General features: G+C 40.0%; 1 protein-coding gene across 2 annotated transcripts; it reads left to right on the forward strand.

Annotated features, from left to right (window-relative positions):
- Positions 1 to 1,587: 1,587 nt before the first annotated feature.
- LOC123502152 (IgGFc-binding protein-like) lies at positions 1,588 to 20,321 on the forward strand. Of its 2 annotated transcripts, XM_045251375.1 has the most exons (11): positions 1,588 to 1,709; positions 2,709 to 3,023; positions 7,941 to 8,054; positions 10,097 to 10,359; positions 11,074 to 11,211; positions 12,227 to 12,379; positions 12,896 to 12,949; positions 13,702 to 13,783; positions 14,972 to 15,097; positions 15,656 to 15,723; positions 18,198 to 20,321. In XM_045251375.1, the coding sequence occupies exons 1-10, from the start codon at positions 1,628 to 1,630 to the stop codon at positions 15,667 to 15,669; spliced, it is 1,341 nt and encodes a 446-aa protein (XP_045107310.1). In that variant the 5' UTR covers positions 1,588 to 1,627; the 3' UTR covers positions 15,670 to 15,723; positions 18,198 to 20,321. The 2 variants fall into 2 exon arrangements, with proteins under 2 accessions (XP_045107310.1, XP_045107311.1); XM_045251376.1 differs by lacking the exon at positions 13,702 to 13,783.
- Positions 20,322 to 21,135: the final 814 nt, after the last annotated feature.

A 21,135-nucleotide genomic window follows, 5' to 3' on the forward strand; every position in this document is an offset into this window, starting at 1 on the left:
ACGAATCACCCAACCTTCCCTCCAACTCAGACCCGATGCTATCCACGCTCCCACCTCCGCTAAGTTACATGAAAGCAAAGATGCGCTTATCAGGGTGCTGGAAAGACAAGACCAGGAATGGGAAAGGGCGAGAAAAATAAGTTACGATGTTAAAAAAAGAATAATAATAATAATAAATAAAAAAAAGCAAGAAAGAAAACAATGGCCACAGATGAAAGCAAGTCATCATAATGAGAAATAATGAAAAAAAAAAAACAAATAGCTTCAATAAATAAAAAAAAATAAAACACCAAAAATAAGAGAATAAAAAACAAGAGCAAATGACGTAATAATAATAAATAAATGAAAAAGTCCTCTTATTGTTCTTTTCTTCTTTACTTTTCTTTCTTCCATTATATTTATTTTTCTTATGATTTTAATTTCTATAAGTAATAAAAAAATACTTAGAAAAATTAATAAACTATCTAACAACGTCGCATTTAAAAATAAAGAGAAAGTAAAACAAACAGTTAAAATAGGCAAAACAGAGAGAGAGAGAGAGAGAGAGAGAGAGAGAGAGAGAGAGAGAGAGAGAGAGAGAGAGAGAGAGAGAGAGAAAGCAAGACAGAGATAGCCAGACAGAGAGAGAGGGAGAGGGAGGCAGTTTAGAAGGGCTCTGAACACCTGGCGGTCATTCCTTGCACCTGTAATGTATGTGACAAAATATATGGAGCCAGGTGTCGCTTGTGCTTCGTCCTTGTCACTTCAGGAGATGGAGAAAAAATGCATGAAATATTATGACACGAACACCAAATCTTCATCTTCTTTGGACAAACATCTGTGATCATTTGTACCTGTCCTAGTTATTTTTTTCCATTGACACTTTTTTGCTGTTGTTCCTACAGTGCATTGGTGTAGAGAGAGAGAGAGAGAGAGAGAGAGAGAGAGAGAGAGAGAGAGAGAGAGAGAGAGAGAGAGAGAGAGAGAGAGAGAGAGAGAGAGAGAGAGAGAGAGAGAGAGAGAGAGCAAATGAGTTACTAAATAATTAGAACATAAACATGTTATGAAGATGATGAAAAATATGAAAAGGGACGAAAAGGAGAAGGAGGAAGAGGAGAAAGAGGGAGAGAGGAGGAGGAGGAGGAGGAGGAGGAGGAGGAGGAGGAGGAGGAGGAGGAGGAGAGAGAGAGAGAGAGAGAGAGAGAGAGAGAGAGAGAGAGAGAGAGAGAGAGAGAGAGAGAGAGAGAGGAGGAACAGGAGGGGAGAGGAGGAGGAGTAACTATATATAAGGATAAGCATACATAAAACTTTACATTTGCTCTTCAGTCACAGGTATCGGATGACTCTCTCTCTCTCTCTCTCTCTCTCTCTCTCTCTCTCTGTGATACAATGTTTTTTCTTATATTTCTTCATTTTTTTTACATGTGTTGATCTTCATTTATATATTCCACTTGCTCCTCTTTTTTTCTCCTCATTCTTCTTGTCTTCTTCCTTCTTCTTCCTCCCTCCTTTTCCTCCTCCTTTTCTTCACCTACACATTATTTTGGTTAAAGAAGACATTTTTCCTCCTCCCTCTCCTCCTCCTCCTCCTCTATCTACCTTTCATTCATATTTACTTATTGATTTTCTTTATTTTTCCTGCCCAGCCATGACAAACTCAGTCCCCGCATCACAGCACCGCCTAACTACTCTCTCACTGCTGGTCTTGTCCTTGTGCACGCATGCTACAGGTGAGTAGTAGTGATACTGGTGGTGGTGGTGGTGGTGGTGATAATGAAAAACAAATAATAAAAACATAACAAAGGAAATTTCACTGGCCTGTATGTCATAGTAGTAGTAGTAGTATTAGTAGTAGTAGTAGTAGTAGTGTGTGTGTGTGTGTGTGTGTGTGTGTGTGTGTGTGTGTGTGTGTGTGTGTGTTTGCGCAGTCAGCCAGTAAGTCAATCAGTTAGTCAGCCAGTCATCCATTCAGCTAGTTAGTCAATCAACTGGCCAACCACTTAACGACCTATTCATCAACTCAATCAGTCAGTCAGTCAGTTAGTCAGTCAGTCAGTCAGTCGCGTAATGGCGCGGTCCATGAGTTACCATGGCGTAGTGTGACTTTATTAACCTTGCAACGATGAATGGCGACGATACATCTGTCTCACATGCGCACACACACACACACACACACACACACACACACACACACACACACACACACACAGAGAGAGAGAGAGAGAGAGAGAGAGAGAGAGAGAGAGAGAGAGAGAGAGAGAGAGAGAGAGAGAGAGAGAGAGAGAGAGAGAGAGAGAACTAGAGTCAAGTAAAGAAGCACGTAACAATTTCTTATCCTACACACACACACACACACACACACACACACACACACACACACACACACACACACACACACACACACACACACACACACACACACACAATAATAAACGAATGAGACGAACAGGAAGATAAATAAATAAAGAAAAAAATAAGCAGGAAAAAGAGGAAAAGGAAGAGGAAGAGAAAAAGAGCAAGAAAAATCAAGAAAAACGGAGGCATTTAAAAAAAGAAAAAATACGAATAAAGAAATATGGAAAAAAAAGGATCATCAAAACCAAAAACACTAATTCACCACAATTCACCACAATTCACCACAATTCCACCACTACAGCATTATCACCTCACACCTTCATCTAACCATTACGAGCACTGACTCACATAACTCCCAATCCTTTCCCCCATAGCAAACACCACAACCACAGCCCTTGAAGCAACCACCACCACCATCACCACCACCACCACCACCACCGCCGCCACCAGCTGGACGCATGAATCTTGCTACTTCGGGAACTCAACACTAGAACACGGCGACACTGCACTGGAGCTGCCAGAGTGTTGCATGAAGCTCTTGTGTTGCTCCGGTGATATAGTGAAGAGCAATAGGTGGAGCGAGCCAGCCAGCAGAAGCCACGACTTGTGCCATGACGACCACCACGACCACATCTGGGACCACGAGACCCACGACCATCTAGACTTTCACAATGGGTTATATGGCAAATGTGAGTAGAGAGAGAGAGAGAGAGAGAGAGAGAGAGAGAGAGAGAGAGAGAGAGAGAGAGAGAGAGAGAGAGAGAGAGAGAGAGAGAGAGAGAGAGAGTGTTCATTACGTACATATATCTACATACTACATACTTTTATATAGTATTAGTAGTTGTTATTATTGTTGTTGATGTTGGAGGAGGAGGAGGAGGAGGAGGAGGAGGAGGAGGAGGAGGAGGAGGAGGAGGAGGAGGAGGAGGAGGAGGAGGAGGAGGAGAAAACTTACATACGAATATACAGAAAATACGAGAGAAAGGAGGCCTTACGACTTATGACAAGATCATTCGTTTATTATACTCCAACTACAAAAAGCTTTATACTTAATAGGAGACAAGGATATAACAAATGAAGTTCCTCCCCACCCACCACTCCCTCCGGCATTATCCGGCAAGAAATATAACAACAAATACACTCTGATTGCTGAGGACAAATAGGGAAATTTAAACAGGAAAGATAGGAAAAAGATCTAATGTAACTACTACTATCGGCAAAGAAGAAAGAGAGAGATCTGATGTGACTACTACTATCGTTCATAAGCAAAAAAAAAAAAAAAAAAAAAAAAAAAAAAAAGATCTAATGTAACTGCTATCGCTAGAAATAAAAATCGGAAAACATTTTCTCTATAAAACTTATCTAATTTACTTTTGAACGTAGCTACCGTTTTAACTTGGAAGACAGACGCTGATAGCTTGTTCCAACGTTCTTCGCAAGTCAGTATTAAATCGCTGTCTTTTAAATTTCAAGCCGCTATTTCTTGTTACTGATTGCGAATGCCCAAAATGATTTTCATACTCGATCTTATCTATATTTTAAGTATTTTGAACGTTTTGATAAGGTCACCTCTGATGCGACGACCTCTTATAGAAAACATATCTAATCTTTTGAGACTTTCGTCATATGACAGACCACGTATTCCTGGGATTAGTCTCGTTGCTCGTCTTTGCACGCTCTCCAATTTCTTAATGTCTTTTGGATAGCATGGAGACCAGAACTGAACCGCGTATTCTAAATGTGGTCTTCCTAATGATGTACGTAGACGCATTATGACTTCAGGTGTTTTACAATCAAAATTACGTACAATAAATCCCAAGACAGTGTTTGCTTTACCACTCAGGGCAGAACCAGGTCATTTGTTACAATTACCCCCAGGTCCCTCTCTTTAGTAACTTGAGTTTTGTCCAAGTAATTTATGATTATATTTCACATTGCTTTTGGCAGATGTGCATTACTTTGCACTTATCTCCATAAAAATTTTAAAAGCCATTTTATCGCTCCAGCTACTAAGGTTGTCCAAATGCTGCTGGATGACATCACAATCGTTTCTTGTGCGTACTTTACTACTTAATTTAGTGTCGTCGGCGAATTTAGATATTTTTGATACGATGCCGCAGTCTAGGTAATTTATGTACATAACAAAAAGTAACGAACCCAAACTGAACCTTGGGAAACTCCGCTCGTAACTTGAAACCAGTCGGGAGCTTCTCCATTTATAACTACTCACTGTTTTCTATTTTTAGCTAACTTTTAATCCAACCACACAACTGGTCTCTCATTCCCTGTGCTTTTAGTTTAACTAAGAGACGTTTGTGTGGTACGGTATTTGTAAAGTCTAGATAAATTATGTCAGATGGAGCTCGCTCAGTATAAGTGGCGAATAAGTAATTGAATTTATTTATTTTTCGGAAGCCATGCTGTATCTAATTTCAATTTGCAGTTGTCAAGGAAGGAAGTGATTTTGTCTTAAGTATTTAAAAAAAAAATGATAACTACTGAAGTGAGACTGATGGGTCCGTAGTTTCCAGCTTTGCTTTTATTACCTTTATTGAATATTGGTATGATATTTGCGCATTTCCAATGACTTGGTACAATATCTTCGTGCAATGATCTATTGAAGAGCAATTTCAGAGATTGCATAAGTTCTTCTTGACATTCTCCTAATAGCCACAATAACAGCACCTGTGTTTTTATTGGGGTCAAGGTTACGTAGATATTTGGTTATATCGTCTTCGCTTATCTCACCTATTATCAGCTTTTCGTTTTCGGACCCTCTAAACATATTGGTCGCTGTTGGCAAGGTCGAAATGTCTTCTGTGATGAACACGCTGTGAAAAAAAAGTTGTTTGGGATTATTACCATGCCATTCCGGTCAATAACACGTGTGGTTTTATCTTCTTTTATGGGGCCAGTGTTTTTCTTTAACAGTTTTTGTTTACTACGAATGTATTTAAAAAAACATTTAGGATTTGTTTACGCTTGCCTTGACATGTTTATTTCAAAGCTGCGTTTCTATTTCCTTATCTTTTTTTCACAACATCGTTTGGTGGTAATATAACAGCTGTAATCGTTATCAGATTTTGTTTGTTTATATTAAGCATATAGGCTCTTTTTGCTGGCGATGATGTGTTTTATGGTGTTTGTCATCCATTGTGGATTTTTAATGTTTAGTGTTTTCTTACTTGAGGAATCCATTTACTTTCTTTTTTCAAGAATAATGTTAGTGAACACATCTGTTCCATGCCTTTATTTGTAAAGACAATTTACCAATTAATTTCTTGCAATTCTAGATTAAGCCCTACCGTGTTACCTTTCTTATAGTATGGGACTAAAAACGCATTTTCTTTTATATCTACCTCGCAATTAATATTTCATCATATAATTTCATGATCGCTGTTTGCTAAGACTTCACCCACATCACAAGTATTTATCAAATCAGCGCCTGAAGCTAAGACAATATCCAAGATGTTATTGTCTAGTGTGGGTTCTCTTACAAATTGAGAAAGGTATAACATCTATCACAACATTGAGTAGTCTGGATCCCTCGCTATTGGATGTTAATATTTTCCAGTTAACAAGTGGTAGGTTAAAATCTTCACATATAATGGACGCCTTTGTTCTTAGTATCATTACTAGTTCGTTATATAATAATTCGTCATTATCAGGAGTCATTTTAGGAGGTCCAAAGATAATCGCGACTGTTGTGTGTTTTTATTTTTTTTCAGTTTAACATATACCGATTCGTAGGCTATTCTTTTTTCTTAATTGGTTTCAATAGCACTTATGCTATTTCTTATATACATTATTACTCTAACTCATCTTTTATTTACTCTACAATTAAGAAACATATTGTAGCCAGGAATGTTAGCTTCGGAGATCAAGAGTTTATCACAGATATTTAGCCATGTCTCGGTTTTACTTACTATATTAGGATTTTCCAACCTTGCATAAGCTACGAGTTCGTCATTTTCTTTTAATTATGCTTCGAGAATTTGCAAAAATAAGGTTAGTCCTTTCCAGGTCTGCACATGCTTTTCAGCTGGTCCGATTCGCTTTACGAAAATCCTCCCCATTTGTGTTTCTTGCACGTTTGTTATTGGCACCGATGACGGTCCTCCTGTCTCTTCCTGCCTATCTACGTTGGGTAATTCCTCTGTTTCAGGAGCTGTATGGTCTTTGTCAATTATATTAGTAACTACCTCATCACTGACTACGCTATCTGTGTCCTCCTCAGCTGTGCTGCCTTGGCCTATCTATGTCAGCTAAACTTTCACCAATAACTCTATCTAACCTCGCCTTTCCCACACATTTAAGAAGCATGCCATCACAAGCATACAAAGTTCTTTTCGAACAAATGTGGTGCCACAAATCAAAGAAATACATTTCTTTGAGCGCCTCTACTTGACAATTAACAACCGATATTTTCTTAAACATGGCAAGTGTAACATCATATCCGGGAATGATGCCACACACTGCTACCTTGAATCTCCTTCCTGCAAATTCCTTCATCTACAATGTTAGTTGCAGTGGCTCGGTGGAGGTTATTCATGCTGACAACTTCCACGAAAAATGTATCCTTCTTAGAAATTTCCACTAAGTGGTCAACTCTATCCATGATGTCCTGTGCCTTGCGGGCTGGGTAACATCCAAGTTTTCTGTTAGGCTTGCCGTAACAAAACTCAAGGAAGAGAAGAAGGAGGAGAAGGAAGAAAAGAACCGCATTTTCTCCCTTCTGAATCATTTCCCCAGCTTTACCTCCCTCTATCTTATTTCTCCTTTCCTCCTCCACCCCATCCCTCTTCTCCTCCTCCTCCTCCTCTCTTCATACCAAACCTTTCCTCCTCATTCCAAGCAATTAAATTCCTTCACTTCCACTCAACTACTTCTCACATTCCTCTCTTTCATCTCCCCAACCCTTCTATCAACACTACTTTTTTTCTCTCTCTCTCTCTCTCTCTCTCTCTCTCTCTCTCTCTCTCTCTCTCTCTCTCTCTCTCTCATCACCCCTCTTTCCCATCGCAGGCTTCCCATTATTTACTACTTTTTTTCCATCTAAGTCACTAAGCCACTAAGTCATCAAACCACTTGTCTTGAACACCATTACCATCCCCGTTTCCTTATAATTTTTCAATCGCCTATATATTAGTCTAAAACAGTCTCTCGATCTTATTTCTACTCCAGACTTCATATCTATTACCCATTCCTTCCTTTTGTCAGTCAAACCTCTCTTCACGCCGTTACCGTTCCATACTCCTTATTATTGACACAATCTTTAATAGAATATCATCCTAACAGCTTCTTCTAACCTTACCACCATTCCTGACTCATTGTTTACTCAATCTTCACTTCAATATAAGTCTAACAGTCTCTCGTGACATTCCTTAACATTTCACGCCATTACCATCCCATACTCCTTTTTACTGACTCAATCTTCAATACATCCTAACAGCATCTTCTAACCTTACCACCATCCCAGACTCATTATTTACTCAATCTTCACTTAAATATCTGTGTAACAACCTCTCGTGACACAATTTATTATTTTAGACTAAATTTACTCAATATTCCCCTACAACAGTCAAACCACTTCTCTTTACTCCCAGGCTGCATGATAGGGGACCGCATGTACCCGAGCGGACACATTCTCACCACCTTCTGTCTCCGAATGGTCTGCCACGACGGCCACTGGGATTTTGCCTGGAGTATCGACCCCACATGTAAGTGTCTGGTTTGGGAAAGACTGGGTGCAGGTGGGAGGGAGGACTGGAGTGAGGTGATTGGTTGGTGAGTGGGTGGGTAGGTGACTGGACTGATACATAAGTGAGAAGATGGTCAAGTAATAAGGTTGGTGTGCTGGTAGGGAGATAGGCATGTGAATGGATGAGTTTATAGGTGGATGGATGCATGGAGTGAGAATAGGTAAATAGGTAGAAATATTAGAAATGTATTTAAATAGATGAAAGGGATGGATTAAGGGATGAATGAATGAATAAAAGAATGAATGAATGGATGGATGGATTGGTAGAAAGATATACAGACTGACAGATAAATAAATATATAGATAATTTTATAGACCACATTATATTTTCCACTAAAAGAAATACAATTCAAAATACCTCTTTGTTCCAAGAGTTACGATACATATATATCAATTAAACAACAGCACTACAAAGTAATGCTATATGAAGTTCAACATAAGAGCAATACTATTAATACGAATAAAAAAAGAAGACGAAATGGAAAGATATTCTAAACAAAGTATGTGTGTGTGTGTGTGTGTGTGTGTGTGTTCGTGAGCGACATGTACCTTCGTTTGCTTGGCATCCTTTTTTATATTTTATTCCCTACCACTTTTCAAAAAATCTTTTCAGTCCTTCCCCTTCGGTATCTGTGTCTCTATGTGATATATTTTTGGTACGTTCGACATTTTTTCTTTATTTCGTGTTGTTCATTCGACATTCCTGCCACTCTTTCATTTCCCCTTTTCGCAGAATTTACCCATCGGTTCACCCTTTTCTCGTTTATTTACTCTCTATCTCCACTATTTCTTTCTTGCTTTTCTTTAATCTCAATTCAAAGCATATCAGTTATTTTCTTCATATTATAAAACTTGAGGATGTAAGAGAGGTTCTGAAATTCTTACTACATAATTATCTAGTTTCTCTTTCTCTCTCTCTCTCTCTCTCTCTCTCTCTCTCTCTCTCTCTGAAATCACTGTTCCAGTCACACCAACCAAAGAGAAACTATGAAAAGTAACGATTAACACCACCAACGCACGAACACCACCCATAATTTTCTCTCTCTCTCTCTCTCTCTCTCTCTCTCTCTCTCTCTCTCTCTCTCTCCATAGCGGGCACTGTTCACACATACACATTTCGAAGTTAAAGTCACTACTCCACTCATAACAACCCCCAATGAGAATAAGAGAGACCAACAACCAACCACGATACAAACCAGACAAGAGCACTACCCCACAGTTCCTCTCTACACGACTACCTTCACTTCACCTGCAAGTCATAGTCAGAAAAAAGAAAAAAAAAAATACCACACACTGACGCGACATGTCTTTCCTCGTTTCCCTGGAGAAGGAGTTGGTGTCATGTTCGAATCTCCTGGAGTTATTTTTATCTCTTGCATATTCCTCTGTGAATTCCAATTCTTAGTAGTTCAGTATTATTTTCCTTCCTATATCCATCTCTCTTTTTGTTTCCCTTTCGCTATTCTTCCTTCAATTGGATTTCCCTCGGGATTTGTGACTGCTATTTGGTAAACTTTACTTAACTAAAAATTCTTCCCGACACATCTTTACTTGTTCTACAGCAATCTCCAACCAATAAATTAGCTAAATATTGCAAAATCTGTCATATTTAGTCACTTTCTTTCATGTCGTGGTACAGTGGAACCATGCGTGCTTTGGGGTCCGAGGGGCCACCAAGCGCACGGGCTCGAATCCTGTCCACGGTCTGAGTATAGGTTGGGCTTCCTCACTCAGGGCAACGGTTTCCTAGCGGGTGGGATTTGAGATAAGAGGTACCCTAAACAGTATCCCCTTTAGCCCAAAAATTCCCGTGAAAAGCCCACATGGTATAAATAAAAATAATTATACATGTTACTAAAGATTACATGCATTACTTCTGGTGCTGTTAACTCCTTCGTATCGCAGTGAAAAAAGCTAATTGATTCCAGGTCTTCTACTGTTACTAGTACGCAGCCAACCCATCTCACCACTAACAGTACCCACAATTACTCTCTCCACAAGGCGGGTACTGCTGGATACACGACTACCCTCACTTCTCCACCTTCGACGGGTATCACTACAACTGGTATGGCCTGTGCAACTACACCCTGGCGCAGACCAACGATTCCACAGACCCCTCCGACCCGCACACAGCCGTCTACATCACCTTCAGGAAGTGCTTCAGGCGGCGCAGGGCAGTCGGCATGCCTACGTGTCTCTCAACTGTCACCTTTAGAGAAAACCCGTACACAATCATCCAAATCGACCCTTTAAATGCAACTTGGGTGGGTGTGATTGGGAAGAAAGATAGTGTAGGAGGGGGAGGAAGGAAAGGAGGATGATTAAGGAGAGAAGAGAGGGGATAGAAATTCAAGGAACGAAGAAAAAAAAAGATGGATATAAGGATCAGGGAATGATGGAAAAGTTGGGAAAAAAAGGAGAGGAATGGAAAAAAGGAGACCAGGGAGAGGAAAAGTGGAAGCGAGTGGATAAAAAGAGAAGTAAGGAACATGGAAGACAGCTGAGAGGTGGAGGAATGGGACAAAAGGGAGAAAAAATAATAGAAAGGAAAGGGATGATGGATGAAGAATTAGGAAGGGAGGACAGGATGTGGAAGGGATCAGAGAGAGAAGAGACATGGGAGTAGAAGGAGAAAAAAATAAAGGAAGGATAAGAAAAAAGTTAGTGGCTAGAGAAATCAGGAACGAAAGGAGGAATAGAGAGAGGAAGAGAAGAAAATGAATCAAGAAGAAAAGAGGGGAAGGTAGAAAGGGGAAAATCGCAGGGAGCTGATTAGACTAAAATAGAAGAGAGAAGAGTTTGCTCTCTCTCTCTCTCTCTCTCTCTCTCTCTCTCTTACCTACCTATCTATCTACCAACCTACCTACTACTACATGAGAACTCAAAGACAACCAAAACACTTCCATTTTCTCTCTCTAACCTACTAGTGTCCGTTTTCTTTCACTGTTTCCCCACCCCAGACTCATCTATTCCGGCAGATGACAGTCAATGGTGAGCCAGTGGCGATGCCGGAGCCTCACGACTTGAACCACGTCAGCACCTCCCACGGCCTCCACCCAGTGCTCGCTCTCAACATACACGGCTGCATCACACTTATTGGCGCTTCAGGCTTCGTGGTGAGTTGACGGAGGCGTGTGTTCTTGAAATGTTGTGAGCTTTTATGTTTTCAAAGGCTGCTATCATTGTAGGAGTGCACATTTGCGTTTGTCATTGAGGCATCATGTTGTTCTTGTGTGTTTTTCAAAGGTCGCTATTCTTGAAACGTTACAGGTTATTTTATGCTTTCAAACGCTACTTCTTACTTAATCGTTCCGGCATTTTGTATGTTTTATAAAGAGTGCAAGAATGAGTTATTGGTTTCTCATGGGTGTTTTTGTCCTTACTGAAGTGAAAAATTTGTACAAGTATTAGATGCATCAGGGAAATGGTATTAGAATCCCTATTTGCTTTCTTTATCGTAAAACTGTCACTAGATTCATGAAGATATCCTTGAAAAATTTATGACAAGTATAATAGCCTACGATACTACGGTAAAGTATCACTTAAATCATTAAATTTTCTTTAGAAACAACAATAACGTCTATCCTCACAGAGAAAACAAACAAACAATTGAATGACGAAAACATTATTCAACACTCCAATAACTGTCACTCTACAAGTAAAGTACTACAAGGTTCCTCAAAACACCAGTGAAAGCCTTAAAAACTTGCAGCATACCAAAAAGATGAGAATTCATGTAACAAAGTTTCAACCTAACATGGCAAAGGAAATGATCAAATACTCGGTGAAGATTTTCATTGAGAGCATTCTAATTTCTAAAGGTTACGATAAAAAGTGTAATCGAAGGCCTGACATCATGAAGTATATCTTCGTTCACCTTTAGAAAAATACTATCCCCAAAAAAGATGATCAAATATTCAGAGGAGCACATATCTTACCATCTACCAAGAAAAAAATGACAAGAAGTACAAAATAATACAAAATTACAAATAAATACGTAAAAACAAAACACCAAGAGTTACTCAAATAAAAAAAAAAGAAATAAAACGTATCCTGTAGAGTCGTAGACCTTTAGTGTATCAACCACCTCTTCCTGCTCATGCTCCCTTCCCACCATGACACCCCCGTCAGGTGATGCAGTGCCTTCACCGCGTGGACGTGTGGGTGAGCAGTACCTTGGCGGGGGCAGTGGACGGGCTGTGTGGTCCCTTCAACACTGACCTCAGGCTGTGGGAGAGAAGCTACGAGCGGTACAACACGTCCCTCTTCCCGCTCATGTGGCTGGTGAGGGCGTCAATCTTCCCGTTATACTCCTCTCCCTCTCCCTCTCTCTCTCTCTCTCTCTCTCTCTCTCTCTCTCTCTCTCTCTCTCTCTCCCCATCACAGTAGATATTGTCTTGAATATCTGATTTTCGTCTCTCATAACCACCACTACCACCACCACCACCACCACTCCTAGTCCTCCTCTTCCAGCTCCTCCTTCGCCACTTCCTCCTTCTCACTCTTCTCTCATTTTGTTTCCGCGTGTATACAAAGTCTAAACACTTCAGCTCCTCAAAACATTTCGCTTCACCTCCACATTCACTCTCTCTCCTCTTCAGAACAGACACAGACTCATTTAGAATCTTTCATAACAGCTTTCCCTTTCTTTCTTTCCTTCCCTCCCTTGCCTTCTTCACTCCCGCCTTTATTCTGATGCACTGTTATGAATGTTTCGGAGTTTCGCGTATTTATGTTATATTTTTATGTATGATGGTATTTCTAAAGTGGATATTTGTATTGGTTTGTATTTCTTTCCAGGCTGATGACGAGGACCGCTTGAAATGTTACAATAACGACCCTGACATCAACAACGTAAGTAGTAGTGGTAGTAGTAGCAGTAGCGGCATCAGTATTAGTTTTAGTAGTAGTAGCAAAAACAATAGCAAGAGCAGTAATATAGTTGTAGTAACTGTAGTAGCAGGAGTACACTTCAATAGCAGTATATTTGAGCAGGAATAACAATGGTAACAATGACAGAGATAAAAGCAGAAGTACCAGCAACAAATAATAGGAGTAGTAGCTTCAATAACAATAGCAATAGAAACAGAATCAAAGAGCAGGGAACCAAAACACACAGCAGTGATAATAGCAGCAGAAACAGTAATAGTGGTACAAGCTGAAAGATGGTAGTTAGAGAGAGAGAGAAGAGAGGAGAGGAGAGGAGAGGAGAGGAGAGGAGAGAAGATAGATAGATAGATAGATAGATAGATAGAGAGAGAGAGAGAGAGAGAGAGAGAGAGAGAGAGAGAGAGAGAGAGAGAGAGAGAGAGAGAGAGAGAGAGAGAGAGAGAGAGAGAGAGAGAGAGAGAGAGAGAGCAAAATTCACTCACACACACACACACACACACACACACACACACACACACACACACACACACACACACACACACACAACAATCCTCAAAACATGTAATACAAATGAAACCCAATATTTTCTCCCTCAATGTGTTACTTACTATATTTATGTGTATGTTTTTGTGCGTCGTGTGTATCGATGTGTGTGTGTGTGTGTGTGTGTGTGTGTGTGTGTGTGTGTGTGTGTGTGTGTGTGTGTGTGTGTACAGGCAGCGAAGTGCAGGAAGTCACCGACCAATGAAATCGTGAGGCGCTGTGAGGCGAACACCAGAGGCAATCCATATCTCAACGGTGAGTAAAAGTAGCAGTAGTAGTAGTAGTAGTAGTAGTAGTAGTAGTAGTAGTAGTAGTAGTAGTAGTAGTAGTGGAAGTAGTAGTAGTAGTAGTAGTAGTAGTAGTAGTAGTAGTAGTAGTAGTCGTAGTAATTGTTGTTGTAGGAGGAGGAGGAGGAGGAAGAGGAGGAGGAGGAGGAGGAGGAGGAGGAGGAGGAGGAGGAGGAGGAGGAGGAGGAGGAGGAGGAGGAGGAGGAGGAGTAGCAGTATCGTCATTCATTTAACCCCTTGAGTACCATGACGCGTTTCCGTAATCATCTGCTTAATATTTGGTGATTTTATACAGCTTCAGAAACTTAAGTAGGAGATTAAAATAGTGAAGACTATGGCCATTAATCTTCTGCCCTAATGTAAATAAAAAGGTCTAATCGTTAACAAATCTCAAGGTAGAAATAAGATCCAGTATTGAAGAGGTTAACATCAAATATTCCTTGTTAAATACTTCGACTACAAAAGCTTAATAAAAAAATAGAAGCAAAACGTCTTATCCTCCCTCATGCACACCGTCTGCCCCCACTCCTCTACGTCTTTAGAGGAAACTCAATTAACACCGTAGTAAGTGCAAAATAACCCCGCCATTATTGCAATCACTGCCTTGATTACTACACTAGAAATAGCAATAAGAGGAGGAGGAGGAGGAGAAGAAAGAGGAAGAGAAGGAGGGGAGGAGGAAGAGGAGGAGGAGGAGGAGGAGGAGGAGGAGGAGGAGGAGGAGGAGGAGGAGGAGGAGGAGGAGGAGGAGGAGGAAGAAGAGGAGATGAAATACAAAAGGAATACAAAAAGATAATAAAAAATAATAACGGCATTTGAGATTCTTACCAAGGTTTTTGGGTAACTCATCAACACTATGAGCCAGAGAAAAGAGAGTGCAGGAGGAGGAGGAGGAGGAGGAGGAGGAGGAAGAAAAGGAGAGAAAAAAGGAAAAAAATAAATATGAGGATGGAAATATCTAAAACGATAGAAAAAAAAATACGAAAGAGAAGGAAGGGAAGATGAAGTAGAAGAAACAATACAAAACATAAGCAGGATGAAAGGTAGGAACAACAGAGACAGAAGATAATACATAGTTAGACGTAATGATTTCTTTTCCCTTCCCTCACCACCACCACCACCACTATCACCCTTTCTATTAACTCCCTTTTACCAGAGACGTGCCAGTATGACCTGTGCAAGCTTGGGGAGCGGCCCAGGCTGGCGAGGGGCAGGTTCACAAGATGGCTGAGGGTGGTGAGACTCAACGCTTACTTCACTGAGAAGATTGCCAATGCTACTGGTGAGAGAGAGAGAGAGAGAGAGAGAGAGAGAGAGAGAGAGAGAGAGAGAGAGAGAGAGAGAGAGAGAGAGTTATAATACTTGAATACGTCTTTGGTTATAAGTTATCTAAAGTTACACAAATAAATAGAAAAATGTATATATGAAAGTCAAATTTTATTTTTCACAAGTTTATTTGGGTAACACGTGTATTGTTTCGTTATTATTATTATTATTATTATTATTATTATTATTATTATTATTATTATTATCATTACTCTTAGTTATATAATTGTTACGATTGTGTTTCAGTTTCATACAATTACTTATCAAAATGTTGTCTTCAATCTTATATTCTTACCTAGCTTACAGACAGACCACTTAAGTGTTTCCATTACAAACACGATAGTCTATAAGTAAATACTAATATGTGGACAATATTATCAATGCTTTTTTCCCTTATGACCATTGTGTCTTTGGTTTTTATCATGTATGTACGAGTAAGCAGGGATCTATTTCCTAATAATCTATTATTAGAGCTACTTATATAGTTATTTATGTATCTATTGATTTTTTTCAGGTTATATGTACTAATGCAGCGTGACCTGACCCCATCCTCCTCCCTCCCCCATCCCATCTTACACACAGGTGAGTGAAGCAGAGGTGACCGCGGCGCCTCACACTTGTACAGCATGACTCACCTGTCTGATTAATGGTTCTATAATGAGTCCATCCATCAGTGCGTGGCTTAGTCCCTGACACATCCACACCCACACCCACCGAACCACACATCCACACACAAACACCCAAACACACACACACACACACACACACACACACACACACACACACACACACACACACACACACACACACACACACACACACACACACACACACACACACGATTTTTTTTCTTTTGATATAAATCTACGGAGTATCACGGTATACTTGTGGTACAGGCGAAAATGTGGTAGTGATGGTGCTAGTAGTAGTAGTAGTAGTAGTAGTAGTAGTAGTAGTAGTAGTAGTAGTAGTAGTAGTGGTAGTAGTAGTAGCAGTAGTAGTAGTAGCAGTAGTGGTGGTAGTGGTGGTAGTGGTGGTGGTGGCAGCAGCAGTGGTGGTGGCAGCATCAGCAGTAGCAGCAGCAGCAGCAGCAGCAGTGGTGCAGCAGCATCAGCATCAGCAGTGCAGCAGGTGGTGGTGGTGGTGGCAGTGGTGCAGTAGCAGCAGCAGCAGCAGCAGCAGCAGCAGCAGCAGCAGCAGCAGCAGCAGCAGCAGTGGCAGTGGTGGCAGTGGTGGTGGTGGTGGTAGCAGCAGCAGCAGCAGCAGCAGGTGGTGTGGTGGTAGTGGTAGTAGTAGTAGTGGTGGTGTAGTAGCAGTGGTAGTAGTAGTAGTAATAGTAGTAGTAGTAGCAGAAGCAGTGGTAGTGGTGGCGATGACTGTAGTGATGGTGGCAGTTAAATCAACAGCAACTAGAAAAATAATAACAACAACATTGTCACAACCACCATCACAACCATCACCACCACCACTAACAACAACAATATTAGCAACACAGTCACATTCGTAAAATTCCTCCATTCCTGAATAATCTACACACAGAAATGCCTTAAAAAAGAAAAGCAACACCATATTTTCACCGGCAGAGCGGCCAACCTTCTCTCTTATTCACCTACTTCCTCTATTTTTGCCAGTACTCACCCCACACATTTTGAAGTAAGATATTAAGGTTTTCCGTGCTTATCAGCTTAACTCTTTGGCTGCTATTTGGTAAACCTTTCTCGGATCGTTTATCACTGTGAGGTATTCTTATTTCTTCTACAGCTGCATTGAATCTATAAACTCAGTTGAAATCTCAAAATATATTCTCCTGTCTCCTTCTTTCTTATGCATGCTTAAAAAGATTTCACACATTACTTTTGGTGCTGTTAATTGTTACATAGCGCAGTAGAAGCGTTAAATGTGTTACTGAGCTACGAAGTATACCGTATGATATGCTATGTTGTGCTGAAGAGTCGCTAAGTTTGCTTGGAACAGAAACTTAAAGGTAAGTATACTGTGTTCGGAAATCTAGTGTGTGCTTTCCGATGCTGTATTAACCTGGTATCAAATAAACAGACAGACAGATGAGATTGATATCTATAGTGTGTAAGCTGAAAGTGTCGCAATGGTAGGAAGGAGTAGAGAGAGAGAGAGAGAGAGAGAGAGAGAGAGAGAGAGAGAGAGAGAGAGAGAGAGAGAGAGAGAGAGAGAGAGAGAGAGAGAGAGAGAGAGAGAGAGAGAGAGAGAGAGAGAGATAAACAAATACAATAAAGTACGAACTGGTAAAGAGTGAAGCGAATAAGAAAACAGATGAATAAATATTGAAGCCACCTCACAAACAGGGAGATTAATACACAGATAAATTGTTAGCGTGTGGCTCACTCGCGCCGGGAACCGTGAAATCGATCACTTGGCGCTGACAGCAACCTGTTGGCTCCGGTGACACACACACACACACACACACACACACACACACACACACACACACACACACACACACACACACACACACACCTGATAGACAGTCGATTAGGATAAAATAAAACGTATACACCCCACACTCACACACACACACACACATACACACACAGACAAACACACAACCCAAGCTGTCTTCCACACACCGAGAATTCCTGGAGAGGTTGGGGTGGGATGCGCTTGCTGCGTCACATAAGACTATGCCACCTGTTCCCTCCTAACGTCTTACCCTGTCTATATCACACCACACCCGCCCCTACAGGCACCACGCACGGGTTGATACCGCCTCAGTGCGATTCCCACCATGGTGCGAGGAATTAACCAGTGGGATAGTTTCAATAATCTAGTCTTAAGCCTTTCCTCTTACTTCTTTTGTGTATTTTTTCAGTATGTATATACCACAAAGTTAATAAACCACCTATTATTATTATCATTATTACACACACACACACACACACACACACACACACACACACACACACACACACACACACACGCACTTTCAAATCGTATGGTAATCGACAACGCTTCCATACTAACAATATCCATGAATAATGAGCTAATACGAGTATACAAATGATTAACCATAACATTTTCAGTTCGTCCATACACAAGCACAACAAAAAGCACAATTTCGGAGCCACAAGAGGATGAGGAAGAGGAAAGCTTCTCACCCTTCCCGACCACCATCACCACCACCACGACCACCACTACCACCACCACCATCACCTCTAGCCATGAAGTCACGTTTGGAAACATAAACAAGAAACAACCTAGATTTACAAGTGACAAGCAATTCTTCTCGCCACTTCCCACCACTACCACCTTCAAAAACATTTCAGCATTACCTCTACACTATTTTCCAAAGGTTCTAGGGAGAGTTGAGGCAGTTTCTAAGGGTGGTATACTTTATGGTTCAGGTGACAGATTATCAAGATTTCTATATAATGAATCAAAAGAAATATTTCCGTGGCCTATTCTGGTTAGTTTCTAAAAACTTTAGATAAAGGTTCACTGGATTTAACCCTTTTCATACTAACGGGAGCTGTGGGTGTTATACTGTTCAGATGACGAATCAGCAAAATTTCTACATAATCAACAGGAGGAACAGTCTCAAGAACCCGAATAATGAATTATGTAGCACTTGATAATGATTTTGGTGAGAGAAAAAAACACTTCCGAGTACTGGTGCTACTAGTATACAAAAAAAAAAAATAATAATAAAATAAAATAAATATTGACAGATTTATGCAACTTCTACATCATGAACACAAGAGACGCTTTTGAGAATCCGGCTATTCATATCTCTACCCTTTGGAAATAGACACGGTGAGAGAACAAACCGTCTCTGAGTAGGTGGTCTTAATACACAAGTCTAAGCAACTTTATGTGCACGCTAGCCTTCACCCTGTTTAAGAAGAGGGTGAGGCCACGTCGCTCGACCCCACCACCTTAGTAATTAGGGTGCTTAAGGATGACATAGTGACGATTCCACCTGATTGCTTCACAACACAGCGGCAGCAACACACAAGAAGTTCACTGTAATTAAAAGGTGTGCGTGCTTGCGTATATAAGCGTTACTGGGAAAAGGTTAAAGGAGATGGGCGGCCAAAAAGGTTAACTGGAGTGCCGTATGTTTGGTGAGTGTGGCCGCTAATGACAGTACTTGTGAGGAGAATAACGTCCGTATTCAGTAACGCCTTGCACTCTCATCACAATTTTCCAAGACAACTTAAACAACTAGCAGGGTTTTCGAGACAGTTTCTCCTTATGATAAACTAGAATTCTTACCAATCGATCACCGGAACCATAAAAATGCTCTTAGAAACACGTTTATCTGTAACTGGAGCCTTTGGAAAGTAGTGATGGTGAGAGAGCAAAGGGTTTCAGAATATGGACCTTACTGTGGTGACGGTGGTGGTGGTACTAGCAATAGTATGAATATTTTCAATGACTGTGGATTTTTTTCTCTTTACGAATATCTACTTTCCTAATTTTTTTTCCATCTGATCAACGTGTTTCTCACTATGCATCTATTTTTCCATCTTTAATTGGCTAAGTTTGTATGTCTTACTCTACTGATGTCTAAACTCAATTGCATTCCTTCTAATTCTAATCAATGTTCAGTTTTCTAGATCCATATCAAACTGTTTGTCTAACCACAAGTGAAGATCTATATTAAAGTACCTGTGAGCATTAACCCCTTCAGTACCGTGAGGCGTTTCCATATAGATTCTGGTCACTATTTGGTGATTTTCTATAGCTTCAGAAACTTATGTAAGGCATTAAAATAGTGAAGACTGTGGCCATTAATCTTCTGCCCTCCATAGACCCTTCCTAATGTCAATATAATGGTCTAATCGTGCACAAATCTCAAGATAAAAGTGTCCCAGTATTGAAGGGGTTAATATGCTTGTTTATAACCTAACTTTGCATCCTTATTTCCACGAATGCATCTCTCAATGTCTTATCACTTTTGGAATATGAATTTAATTTTATTTTTCCCTTACATTTTATCCATTGTTATTCCTGGTTATGTTTATCCAATATGTTTCATTTGTTATGCATAATGATCACGTTTTACTAACAAATTTTACGACTCCACTGACATTAAAACCTTCTCGACTTCCTTTTTTAAAAATAATAATAATTAGCATTGTTTATATTTCTAATTCTAATAATGATAATAAGAATAATAACAATAATAATAATAATAATAATAATAATAATAATAATAATAATAATAATAATAATAATAATAATTATTATAATAATGATAATAATAATAATAATAATAATAATAATAATAATGATAATAATAATAATAATAATAATAATAATAATAATAATAATAATAACAATAATAATAGTAATCGTAGTAGTAATAGTATTAGCACTAGTAACAGTAATAATAAAATGACAATAACAATGATAATATTTTAGATAATGAAATAATGTCACCAATATGATTTTGAATTCCCTATGATATAAACAGAGAGAGAGAGAGAGAGAGAGAGAGAGAGAGAGAGAGAGAGAGAGAGAGAGAGAGAGAGAGAGAGAGAGAGAAAGAGGAGCAGTAGTAGTAGTAATAATAGTAGTAGTAGGCGCAGCAGCAGCAGCAGGAGTGGTGAAGTGCCCCGCCATAACTATCGACACACCTGGCCATTCAACACCTGAGTATTAACATTTCCATTAAAAAAAGACGAAAATTCCATCTAAGAGAAGAATTCCTGCCAATTCAAATCACCCGATAAATTATTCCTTTCAGGCTATAATGAAGGAATATTGATGCCTCTCTCTCTCTCTCTCTCTCTCTCTCTCTCTCTCTCTCTCTCTCTCTCTCTCTCTCTCTCTCGCTGTCGCTCTTGCTCTCTCTCCTTCCGTCCTTCTTTCCTTCCTTAATATTCTCCACAAAGTTTTGGTTCACTCTCTCTCCCCTTCCCCTCTTTCTCTCTTTCTCTCTCTCTCTCTCTCTCTCTCTCTCTCTCTCTCTCTCTCTCTCTCGCACCAGGCGGGGGGAAACGAGGGAAAATATGG

This window comes from Portunus trituberculatus, chromosome 10 (genome assembly GCF_017591435.1).
Source record: "Portunus trituberculatus isolate SZX2019 chromosome 10, ASM1759143v1, whole genome shotgun sequence".
Lineage (NCBI taxonomy): Eukaryota > Metazoa > Arthropoda > Malacostraca > Decapoda > Portunidae > Portunus > Portunus trituberculatus.

Bases quoted from the DNA above. Each gene is read 5' to 3' on its own strand.
- LOC123502152 (XM_045251375.1), top strand. From the start codon at position 1,628: ATGACAAACTCAGTCCCCGCATCACAGCACCGCCTAACTACTCTCTCA. The intron at 1,710-2,708 runs GTGAGTAGTAGT...TTTCCCCCATAG, and splicing joins CTTGTGCACGCATGCTACAG to CAAACACCACAACCACAGCC. The intron at 13,784-14,971 runs GTGAGTAAAAGT...CCCTTTTACCAG, and splicing joins AGGCAATCCATATCTCAACG to AGACGTGCCAGTATGACCTG.